Source organism: Corylus avellana, chromosome 3 (genome assembly GCF_965113065.1).
Source record: "Corylus avellana chromosome 3, dhCorAvel1.hap1.2, whole genome shotgun sequence".
Taxonomy (NCBI): Eukaryota; Viridiplantae; Streptophyta; class Magnoliopsida; order Fagales; family Betulaceae; genus Corylus; species Corylus avellana.
Genome location: NC_142492.1, coordinates 30599674 through 30611824, shown reverse-complemented (window position 1 = coordinate 30611824; position 12151 = coordinate 30599674). Strand labels below are relative to the sequence as shown.

The following is a 12151-nucleotide window of genomic DNA, read 5'->3' as shown; positions in this document are numbered from 1 at the left end:
TTTCTTTGTTGCATTTGTCCATCTAATTTGTGGTCGTCATTTTGGTCTATGTTCCATGAATTTTATGTCTTTTCAGTTATAAAACATATTCTTTACTGATTCTATAGTTACAAAGAAATTGATAAATCTTAACATAAAAACTTGTAATGGACAATTAAACAACTTTACCGATTAATCGAAAAAGTCGAAACTATTCACTGATTAACCGAAAAAGTCGAAACTATTCACTGATTAACCGAAAAAGTCGAAACTATTCATTATTGGTATGAAATCGGTTAATTAATCGATTTAACCGATTTTTATGAATTGATAGGCGAAAATGTCCTTACCGACACCGACTGAATCGATATTCACTCCTATCGACAATGATTGAATTGAGATTATGGTCTTGGTAAAAAAGTTAAGAAATTACAGCAAAATTGCTATTGCAGAAAGGGTAATAGAATCCAAAAATTGTTATTGCAACCTAAATCTAACAAGGATTGTTGGTGGTGGCTGTTCTTTTTCTTTGGCCATTAATCTTTCTTCTCTAAGGAATACTGTTGCAGAAAATATCATTTAAACATTAACAGTTTGCAGAATCTTCTTCTCGGCATTCATCAGGGAATGAATTATATTTATTTGTTCTAAAAAATCCAAAAAAAAAAAAAAAAAAATGGCAGGGAAGAAAACCTATATAAAAACCATGGTTTTCTTTTATTTCCCAATATATAATATGTCTGTACTATTTTATTTATTTTTTTAATTTTCCATCTATAACAAATAAAATATGCTCATTTTCATTTTTTGTGAAATAAAACAGTTCTTCAGTTATATATATAAATTTTATGTTCATTTTTTTTCTTTTTTCTTTTTTTTTTTTCTTTTTTTTTAATAAAACAATTCTCGACTTTTGTATACAAGTTTTACAAATGATCACAATCGAGTCTAAAAAGTAGCATTAAAAAAAAAAAAATCTTAACAAAATTACCGCCAATCCAACTTTTCTTGTATAACCATTTATATAATGGAAAGGGGGAGAGTATTTTAAAGATTGAGGTTGTGGTTTAGTGTGCACACTGCCTAAGGTTTAGCGCCTAAAGGAGGACTAGAGTCCTATTTGTATGATTTTAAAATCACTAACAAATTAAAATTCAATAATGATCATCTCAAATTCAATAGTAATTTAAAAAATCACGTCATTTTTTAGAAGACGCATAGAAGACTCTAATTCTCCTTTTAACATTACTCTCTAAACAAAATAACATTTGAAGATTTCCTCTGTCGAAACGCCCCAATGAAGACTTTTCTTTGTGCCATCAAATGAAACAATAAAAAACTTGCCTCAACAATGAGAGATTTTTTATTGGTATTCCTTGTCTTGCATTACTGATAAGCTCTAGTTGTGTCTTGTGTTTTATGTGCATGTCTCTCTCTCACACATGGACAAGAGGTATGACAACAATGCAGACTGAAAAATCATCGGTTGTTTCAATGTAGAAATGTATGATAAAATTAAGAAAAATAAGAGAGTGGAAACAAGAGACAACAAGAGAAATGTGTTACATAGGGGTCTAGTTATAGAGAAAATATGATAGCATTGATAGGTGAGGTGAATTAAGAAATGTAATATTACACTTTACAATGTTTATCCCACTTTGTCGACATGGCATTACAAATTAGTCATTATATTTTTTTTTAAAAAAAATAAGGTCTAGTCCAAAAGCTGATTGACAGTGTCATATCAATATAGTGAAATAAAAATGTAATATATAATATTTTCTAATTTAATTACAGATATCTAAGATAAATTATTGTATATCAACATAAATATAAGAAAGAAAAAATTAAGAGGTTGGTTTCACGTTAACATCATAAGATAGTTGTAAGATAAAAATGTAGTATATAATATTTTTCATGTTAAATCCTCTGATATTGAAATTGTCATGATTGGTATTTGAAAATCACATACATGTTATGTGTCATAGATGTGCAATGGGAAGATTTTTTTTTTTTTTTTTTTTTTTTTCACCTTAAAATGTTTTCAGTCGAAAAAATTAGGCAAAAAATAAGCATGTTTGGGGGAATCTCATTTGGAGTTTATGAAAGAAAAAAGAAAAAAAAAAAGAAATGAATGATAGATCAAAATTTCAATTAAAAGCTATGTTTGTTTCGAAGTAAAATATCTTTCTTACATTTTTAGTGTTTGGCCTCTACAGAATTCTGGTGGAGATCCAACTGACTCTGACAATATAAGAATGAAAAACTTAAACTTAAGAAATAGTTTACGATTTTAAAAAAGAAAAACTATTTTTCAGTTTTTACCGAAACTAAAAAATAATTTTGATTTAACTACAATTTTTTGTCATACCAAATGTGAAAAGAAAAAAAATATATAAATATAAATAAATAAATATACTTACCAAACACTACATGGACGTCCGGTTTTTATTCAGTTGTTTTGTCTTCTCACAAAAACAAAAGAGAAACGTAAAACGCCGTTGCCGGGGATCGAACCCGGGTCACCCGCGTGACAGGCGGGAATACTTACCACTATACTACAACGACTTTGTTGCTCTTTTAGTTTGCTAATAATATATAACATTAATTCACAATTTCTCTTTAGAAAGTTTAATTTTAACTAAGGAGTTCACAAAAGTATGACATGCAGATGTGTCCGCTATAGCGATAGGTGTCACCAATGTTTTCATGACCTTGTCCGTTGAACTAGAAACTCCCAAGTATCAAAAAAATGAATAAATTGATTGGTACCCTACTTTGTCACCATTATATGTGGCTTTCTAATTGCTTATACAAATCAAGTGAAGGTATCAAGATCAATTATATATAATATCGTGGAATTTATTGATTTTTTTTTTTTTTTTTGTTAAAGCCTATAATATGATTAGTGTAATTTCAGTTAACTTTGAGAGAGGAAGCAGCACATAGTTTAGCTAAATTAGCTATTTTTCAATTGTCCGATCAAGTTTGGAGAGAAGATAAAGTCTCTTTGTATTAACAATATTGTCCTTGTTGAGCAAGGTTCTCCTATTATCAATTAAAGCCTAAGATTTCCCTTAAAAATAAAAATAAAAAATAAAATAACATAAAAAGAAGAAGAAGTAGTAGAAGAAGAAAATATGCCAAAACAAAAAGATTGTGAGCTAATTTAATGTTTTGATGCAGTGTTTATATCTAGCCGTTCTCAAATAGTGTAATTTGAAAATCTACAATTTTTTGGAAATTGTAGAAGATCCTGATCCCTTAGGGAGCGAATCCAATTGGCGATAGCACCGACTAAGTGGCAACAACCAATGGACGAACACACTAGGGTAGCGAAGGTGTCAGAGCTGCTTCACCACCCGATGAAGCCACTCCAGATGGAAAGTCTCGCCATTTGCGAGGCTGAGGATCCAGCTATGGACCCTACACCGCCCTCTTGCAACCGTTGGAGACTTGGAGGAAGAAAGGGTTTGGCTGCTTTGGATTTTCAAGATCTTCTCTGAAAAGCATTAAAGCAGATGCCAAGTAGATGTGAAGGCTTGCAAGCAGATGAGATTAGCTCCATTCTTCTGGCATGTGAATGCAGCCTTGTTTTCAATTGAAATATTTGTCCTTGTTCATTACACTGAATCCCTCATCAAAATAATTGAAGAAAAATCATTTCTTAAATTCACCTTGACCATTTCAGGGAGCATGATTTGGTTACAAATGATTATAGAATCACCTAATTCATATACAAGTGAACATATAATTTTTGAAGCCATTAAGCCACTCTAAAAAATGTCTTCCTAATTGAATTAACAGAGTCAGGCTTGAACACTTCCATCTTAGGTTTCTTCCAGCCTGCCACATTCTAGCACACCTTTCTCCTTGTCTGGATACATGTGCAACCATTCAGTCTCTAAGCCAAAAAAAAAGGTATTAAAGTTAGTAAAACTCCCATAGAATGGTGCATTTCTTAATGCTCACTTGTGACAGTAAGATATATTTCTTAATTTAACACTTACACCTTTTCAGAGGATGGAAAAATTATGAAATTGTTTTCCAAAGGATCATTCTGGAAGCAACATAGTAACTTACATTTCTCTTTTGCCTTTTGCTCTTACCACAAAATGGTTTAATGTTCTGCAGCTGAGATGGCAGGACTAGAGGTGGTAGGCATCACCAAATTTCTTGATGCTTGTGTAGTTGATGTTCATAGGTGTGATGATGCCAATGTACTTAACAGTATATTAATAAAAACATATTTTCACTTCCCAATTACTAATTAGTATTGTAGGATATTGCCAATATGTTATCCATGCAGTGCCTATATAAGCAGTATAGCATATAATAGCTATGGATTCTTCACAGCTCTTTTTTCTCTCATGTCAAACATCTCGTAAATAGAATAATTATACCCAAATAATGCACTCACATTTATTTGTTCCATGAATAAAGTGGATCCTTTGTTCATCAGCTTGAGCCATTATATTTAATTCTACAATGGTTCTTTAGCATTCTGATTATTTGCATATTTTGTATGTTTATCATGGTTAGTTTTAACTGATGTGTTGTTACAGCTTCAATAGGCCCACAAACCCCTTCTTTCCAATTAACAGCATATAAATTTACAAGTAAACATTGAAAAGCATAGAAAGTTCCTTTCTTTTTTCTTTTTCATGAGGAAATCTCAGGTTATTATGTCATGTAGAAACACAGAAACTTGGGTTTCTAAGGGGCAAAGTAATATACCTTGTTTTCTGAGCATTTAAGTGATCCGCAAGCAACAGAAGGCATCATTATCCTGCTTCATCTGCATGAATTGCCTCTGATGCTCCACTCGCTGGAGCTGTGATGACAGTTGAAGCAAGTCCATGGTAGGTCCATTTTCACAGGAATGACAATTGTCGGAATTCAAACAATCAGACCTTTGGAACATCCTATCTGTGATTTCAAAGTTAACAGGACCACTACTATCAGATATCAGTATGGGGCCAAGGTGATTCTCTTCTGCAGAATTCATTTCTGATGAAGGGAACTTATTTGACACTCCACTTAAGGAATCCTGTGAGGCTATTCCTCTGAAGTTCTCAGAGACTCGACTCATGCCATAATGGGGATGGCTACCTGGCATGATCAATGGATGAGCCATGGGAATTCCAGATGAATGGTTTGAAGACTTCTGTGAATGAGATGACAGAAGAGAGAGAGCACAACCGGAGTCCGAAATTGTCGATAATCCTTGAACGGTTGAAGCTGCATCGAAAACATTGAAGTCTTCACTTGCTAATGGGGTGTTTTGGAAAAGAGAATGCGAGCTAGAAGTTGGGCATCCTACATCATTTGTATATTGGCTTGTATTCTCGCAAAAAGTGCTTCCTGTTGCAGTACTAGCTCCATTGTCATGAAATGTGGCGAAATGTTTCCCAATATCATGAGGGAGGAGGGATTTTGAATGCAGATTCCCATCGGTAACAGGAATTGTTGACAGAGGCCTATAGTCAGTCCCATCTTCAACTTTTATAGGCTTGCACCAGTCATCAGTTCCATATTTCTCATGATGCAAAAGGCCACGAGGGAGAAATTCTTGGCAAATAAAGGATGTTGTTGATAAAGAACTTCCCACAGATCTGATACCTACAAGGCCTTCAGAGTTAAAAACGTTAAAAACATAGTTTGAGGAATACAACAAGACTACAACAGTACCAATGGGGACTCACGAATCAGTCTTTACAAGAAATAAATATATAGCACTAATTAACTAGAAATCCTTGGAAATTTTAGAGAACAAAAGGGTGCTGTTGTCATGGAATTTGCTAAAGATGTCCTAAATATTAATTTGTCAATGATAAAAGTAGGTAACATACGATGGAAAGTTTTACCATATCAGTAAAATTAGAAGAAGGTAACATAAAAATAGAATTCTACAAGTGATGATTTGTAATACTAGCTCCCACAACCTTAAGTGCCCAACAACTAGTTAGTTAATTTACGAAGAATCTGTCATTTAATAAGTAGATTGTATGCCTGAGTTTGAAAAGGAATGATGGATTTCAATGGAAAAAAACCTTTCTAGAGCAGAGAAGTTGTGTAACCAGATACAGAAATAAAGGAAGAAAAGAAGACCCTGGTGAAGTAACTCTAAGAAGCTTGGGTTGCTACACCTAGGAGACATTTTATTATGAAGATGTTTACTTATCTAAAAAAAGAAGGAAGATGTTTATTTCAATGTCAAAAAAATAGGGTAATTTGATACTTCATTAGTTTGAGTCAGTTCGGCACCCATTTGAGTAACAATACAGAAATGGAATTTATTTACGTTAAAGTTCTTTGAAGAAACTAAATATATTAAATTACAACTTATCCCAAGCGCTTAAGCTCATAGAAAGAAGTAAATTTAATCACTTAATCAACACTTTAACAAAATCAACTAAATTGTGACTAAACTATGCGCGCACACACACGCACAAAAAAAAAGTGACGAATTAGATGTTAAGGATAAACATGAGTTGCATGAGCTGCTTGCTAATAACCAAAAGGACCCTCAGATCAAGCATGAAAAATTAGCAAAAGCATCCAGTAAAGATCTCCAGATTTCACGCCGACTTGTCACCCCACAGCAGCCTGCTGCAGCCCTTCTTCCCTAATTCATGGAGCTTATTCAAGCTCGTCTCACGGCCGGTCTCCTGCTGATCTGCACATAATCTCAGCACACCTTCGTGTTCCTAATCTTTCCCTTTTCTACTCTTACTTGTATTTCTTGTTTTGTAAACCATGTACCTCCTAGCTTTCTGTTTTTTACTCTGTAACTTATTGGATATATAAACATGACATTGTTCTGTTTTGGGCTTCTCGCAACTCTTTCATTAGAGATATAGAAAGGGGGAGAGCAAAAGCCAGAAGTTATAATGTCATCTCTTATTATGAAATTCTGCACGCCATTATAGTTATGCAATATTGAAGTAGTCATATAATTTAAGTTGGAAGATCCAAAGTTTGATTCATGTGAACCAATTAGAGAGGATGTTTCATTAATACCATTATATGACTGAAGCAATCTCCCGCCCCTTCCAGAGTGAATACCCACTTGAGGCTTTCTGCGACGCTGATTGTGGCCAGCAAGGCGTTTACGGCAGCTACGCTTACCATCATCAAATTCACCCAGCAAATGAAACCTGAATGGCGTGCACATAATAGAAACAATGAGAATGATTACACTATAATTGTGTCAAGTTCATGGCTTACACGATTAAATGTCATACAAAATGCACATAGTGTAGGTTTGGATATATATCTTGTCCAAACCATCAACATAAGACAACCGTACAACATCGAAGTTATAGGAACTTAACGAGTTTAGGATACAACAACTTCAAACAATATGCCTTCATGGTAACCTAAGAGGTTTGGATGGATAAAATAATATCTTCTGATGGAAGAAGGAAACATTAAACAATCAAAGATAATGGTAAAGAAAAATTGTGAAAAACAATGAGGGGATTCAATTTTGGAAAATGCAATTGACCCAAACTAACAAGTGGAGAGGGTGACTAGGTGTTTGCAAGAACAACAGCAATTTAAAAATCCAGATTTTTTTGTTTTTGTTCTTTTGTTTGTTTTTACCCTTGTCAAGCAAACTTGGATCCATGCAAATCGCTTCTTCTACGTGGATCGGGTAAGACTCTATCGTCCTCCGTCGGGCGTGGCCCCAAAAAATTGTTTTGACACAAGAATTTGCCAACACACACATAAAACCTAACAAATGTCAAGAGGTCCTGTAATGAGAAATAAAGCACAATATATAGAGTCCAACAAACTCTTAAGTTCCTCAATGCTCCTTCTGGCTGCCATAAAAGTACATGGAAAGTGAGCTTTAAAACATATAAAACATAACTTACCTGCTACACTGCTGACAAAACCTCTGTTCAATGCCATTGACAATAACTTTGGCTGTCTTCGAGTGATCCTCACAAACTTTATGCCTCTTGTGGTAGTCTTTAGAGGCGTTTAGATCCTTGTTGCAGCCATAAACTTGGCAGAAGGCAGTTTGTGAATAAACCCCCATTGCTCGCATTCTCTTTGCAGGTCTAGATGACTCAGAGGAAGCTAAAATGGGAACAACTCCTTTTGAAAATTTAGAAAAATGGTCATCTTTCTGATCAGGAAGCCGCCCCAGCTTCAAATCAATGGAAGAAGAATCTCTGCTGTTTGAGTCCACCACAGAGCTTGAGAACTTCGAAGTGGAGTCATCTTGTTGACTTGAGAGAAACATGTTGTTGCCAAAACTACATGTTCTCAATTCCCAACCCAAGAAGCCATTTTTGCTTCTCAGGAGAGAATTTGTAGGTACTATTGCTTCATCGGATGCAAACCCCTTCCCTTCAGAAACGAAGTTCCAAGATTCCATATCATGCAACAGAATCACTGTTAACGATTTCCCACACAAACCCACTTCAGTTCATGAACAAAAATAAAAAGAAACAAAATCTGTGATACACTTTTAGTTAGAAAACAGGTTGAATTTTAATTTCCATATCCACTAATTTGCATATACAATAACTAAATACGGGTAAACATTACAGTTAGAAGGCGGCTGCCGCGGCTACCACTAAAACCGCTAACCACAACTGCCTTAGTGTTAAAAAAAAAATCGCTAACCGCACCGACTTAGACGATTAACAGTTTGGCGGTTAGGGCGATTAGCTATTAACCGCCTGCTATTTCAGCCTTATAAACATCGGATAATCTTGTTAAGCCCTGTACACAACCCACAAAGCCAACCTCAATACAATGAGAAAAACGTCACAAATGTCCTTCCATGGAGCTTCATATTAATTGAACTCTCAATTCCTGAGAAACCAATTAGAGTGAAAGAATGAACCCATTATAGAAAACCAAACCCAGATAACTAAAAAAAAAAAAATAAAGTACAAAAAAAAAGGGTCTGAAACCCACCTGAAATTCAATCAGGAAAGAGGTCAGAATGCTCAATGCAAAAACTTAATCAGTGGAAAGGTACAAAACAGAAGCATGAACACACTTCAGACACCAATAAAAAATAAATAAAAAAAGAAAGGAAAAACTAAAAATTTACCTAAATGATATGAGAGAGAGAGAGAGAGAGAGAGAGACGTTTGCTTTACCAAAGTAAATGTGCAATAGTTGAATTGCAGTGTGGGGATGAGACAGAAGACCAGAGTGTGAAAGAGAGATTAGTGCATCCCAAACTCCATTGAAGAGGTTGTTGTTGCTATTTTAGGAGAAAGTAAGTGAGAAGGTGAACCAACATTGAACACCTTTTAACTTCTTTTTGCCTTGTTTGCTGTTGAGTGAGCAGGGAATTATATATACTTTCCACACTGAATTTCATAGTAGTACAGTGAGTCTAGAGTCTAGGACAAGGAAAAAGGTCATTTAATTTTTTTTTTTTTTTTTTTTATAATTTCAACAACCCTTTTTCTATATTCTCCAAAAAATAGAAAAAAAAAATGGTAAAAAACCAGAGAGTAATTATGTGTAACTAATTACTGTTTCTGCACAGTAAAAGCCGGCTCTCTATTTATGTTGGGATCTAGAAGACAGGCCGCACGCTAGAATTATAACACCCGGCTACGCTACAACAAACCGTCCTTATCCTTGTCATGTGCGCGTGTCTCTCAGTCTCTCTCAGAGAGACTGGAGATCACTAGGGCCCATAATTTTAGTTACTGGAATTACTTTTTCTCCTCAAGGAAGCAAATGGGGTTAGCTCACCTACCCCTAATCCCTATCCTTAACAATGGGTGGGGGAACAAAACACATCTTTGTTTGAAAATCAACAACAACAGCAATTAAAGTGTTAAATATAGTTATGCCCCATATCTATCATCTATCAATCATTTTGAAAAATGTCCTACAAATTAATTCGTCTAACATTTAGATATATTAAAGGGGCAATTACATTTTGCCTCCATGAATTATAGCGTCTTGATATTTTTTTTTATGAACTATCAACTATGACATCTGACTTTATCAAACTATCATCTTATGACAAAAAGTCAACTTTTGTCAGTTAAAGAGGTTAAAATTGACGGTCAACGGTCATGTGCAAGTCATGTGACATTTTAAATTTTTTCCTTCCACTTTTGCCCCCACTTCAAACTGAAAAAATGACACTTATACCCTCTTAAACCATAATCTAACACATGAAAATAATTTAAAATGAGGGCAAAAGTGAAAGTAAAAAAATTTAAAATGGCACATCACTTACACATGACCGTTGACCGTCAATTTCAACCATTTTGACTGACGAAATTGGGCTTTTTGTCATAAAATTGTAGTTTGATAAGGTCAGATGTCATAATTGGTAGTTCATAGAGGGAAAATGTCAAGGCGCTATAGTCTATTAGGGCAAAAGGTAATTACTCATATATTAAATTATTATTTTATTTCAATTAAGAATGAATTTATTAAAAAAAATTGATTAAATACTAAAATATAAAAGAATTTGTATGAAATTTTTCATTTTCATTTTCATTTTTAATTACAAATTTGTTTTTTTATAAAAAAAAAAAAAAAAATAGAGGAAATTTTTGGAAGAATGACAGAAATATGGCTTAATTGCAATAAAATTGTAGTTTAATGTATCAAAGTGTCACACTTGTCAGGCTTTTTTAAAGATGACTCATAGTTCAGATGCTTGAGAACATATTTAGGAATTATAATTATTTTAAGAAATAGAACTTTTAAATTCTAAACAAACTTTTCAACAAAATTTTAATTTTTAAATTTTTGCTAAAAATACATTTTAACAATTTTTAAAATAAAATTTTAAAAAATACTTTTAAAAATTTTTACCGTATCAAATGTTATTTGGTATAACGTTTTTAGATACCTAAAAGAAATAAAAAATTATTTGGTTTGAACTTTCAACACAACGTGTTGATGAATTGTCGGTAACAAGGTGGCACTAGAGCATTGGGAGGGAGAGAGTGCTGAATGCCACGTGTAAATCTCCTGGTGGTGAAGAAATAGCGCGTGTCCACGTGGCCTAGTCTGGGAGAAGCAGAGAAGGAGGTGAGCGCATCATGACAAACCTACTGCACCGACTATGTGACTCATCATTGTGTTGCCAGCACGAAAGCTCCTAATCCTAACAAAAAATTCAATGGGACGCCAACTCTCTACCCCAACCACTCGTACGCGTACACGTGGTCCTCCCAACTCTTACATTATTAACTCTCAAAATTTAATGCCAAGTATTTATTGAACTAGATAAGCTTTTAACCATAACTAAAATAATTACCTTTGTTGGTGTGATTTTACAGTCTAAGAGCATTTCCAGCATAGGGAGTCTGTTCCACGAAATATATTTAAAAAATTATAAAAAATGTTCCACAATCAACTTCTTAAAGCATTTTTAGCAGATTCCTAATACGAGAGTATGTTCCTTATGCGTAGAAAATATGTCCAAAAATTGTAAAAAATATTTCACCGCAGATTCCCTAAATAAGCCTCAACCATGAAAATCGCTATAGTAAAACTCAAAGTATAGGGTTCCACTATTGCAATCATTATGATTATTAAAATAAATAAATAAAAACGTTTCTCTCTCTTCTCTACTCTCTCCTCTCTCCTCTCATACGTATAATATAATTTAAAAAATAAATATTTTAATGATATAAGAAATGATTACGGGAAGTTATTGTGGTATATTTTGACATATGGAAGCAAAAAGTAGTTTGAATCCTTAAATGTAGGGAAAATGATGAGAAAGCTGCTGGGAATGCTCTTAAATAAGCCTCAACCATGAGGATCGCTATAGTTAAACCCAACCTTATGATTATTAAAAAAAAAAAAACCTTTTTCTCTCTTTTCTCTCGTCTTACGATTCTCTCTCTTCTCTTCTCTTATATATATATATATATATAGAGAGAGAGAGAGAGAGAGAGAGAATAATTAAGGAAAGTTATTGAGATATATTTTGACATAAAAAATATTTTGAGTTATTAGTTTCGGTCACCCCCAGTAGGTACTGGGGGTGGATTTGGCCACCCCCATCCGGCTAGATGGGGGTGGCCAGGCCACCCCCATGGCCAAAGGGCCCCCCAATTTTTTTCCTTTTCTTTTTTTTTTTTTTTTTTTTAAATATACATTTTTTTAATTTTTTTTAAAAATTAAATATGTGCCAAGTGTCAACATCTGATTG

At 33.9% G+C, this 12151-nt stretch overlaps 1 protein-coding gene and 1 non-coding gene across 4 annotated transcripts; both read right to left on the bottom strand.

Annotated features, from left to right (window-relative positions):
• Positions 1 to 2475: 2475 nt before the first annotated feature.
• Positions 2476 to 2547, bottom strand: TRNAD-GUC (transfer RNA aspartic acid (anticodon GUC)). Its single transcript has one exon. It is a non-coding gene; the product is annotated as a tRNA-Asp (tRNA).
• Positions 2548 to 3532: 985 nt separating this feature from the next.
• Positions 3533 to 9305, bottom strand: LOC132175185 (uncharacterized). Of its 3 annotated transcripts, none has more exons than XM_059587047.2 (5): positions 9108 to 9305; positions 7863 to 8415; positions 7003 to 7139; positions 4717 to 5610; positions 3533 to 3883 (listed from the first exon to the last, which is right to left on the bottom strand). In XM_059587047.2, exons 2-4 carry the CDS (start codon positions 8369 to 8371, stop codon positions 4733 to 4735), a joined length of 1524 nt encoding a protein of 507 aa, XP_059443030.2. In that variant the 5' UTR covers positions 8372 to 8415; positions 9108 to 9305; the 3' UTR covers positions 3533 to 3883; positions 4717 to 4732. The 3 variants fall into 3 exon arrangements, with proteins under 3 accessions (XP_059443030.2, XP_059443033.2, XP_059443032.2); XM_059587050.2 differs by having other exon boundaries at positions 4717 to 5601; XM_059587049.2 differs by having other exon boundaries at positions 7863 to 8388.
• Positions 9306 to 12151: the final 2846 nt, after the last annotated feature.

Excerpts from the sequence above, each read along its gene's own strand:
- LOC132175185 (XM_059587047.2), bottom strand. The coding sequence starts at position 8,371 with ATGGAATCTTGGAACTTCGTTTCTGAAGGGAAGGGGTTTGCATCCGAT. Across the intron at positions 7,140-7,862 it reads TTTTGTCAGCAGTGTAGCAG|GTTTCATTTGCTGGGTGAAT; the intron begins GTAAGTTATGTT and ends CACGCCATTCAG. Across the intron at positions 5,611-7,002 it reads ATTGCTTCAGTCATATAATG|GCCTTGTAGGTATCAGATCT; the intron begins GTATTAATGAAA and ends TTAACTCTGAAG.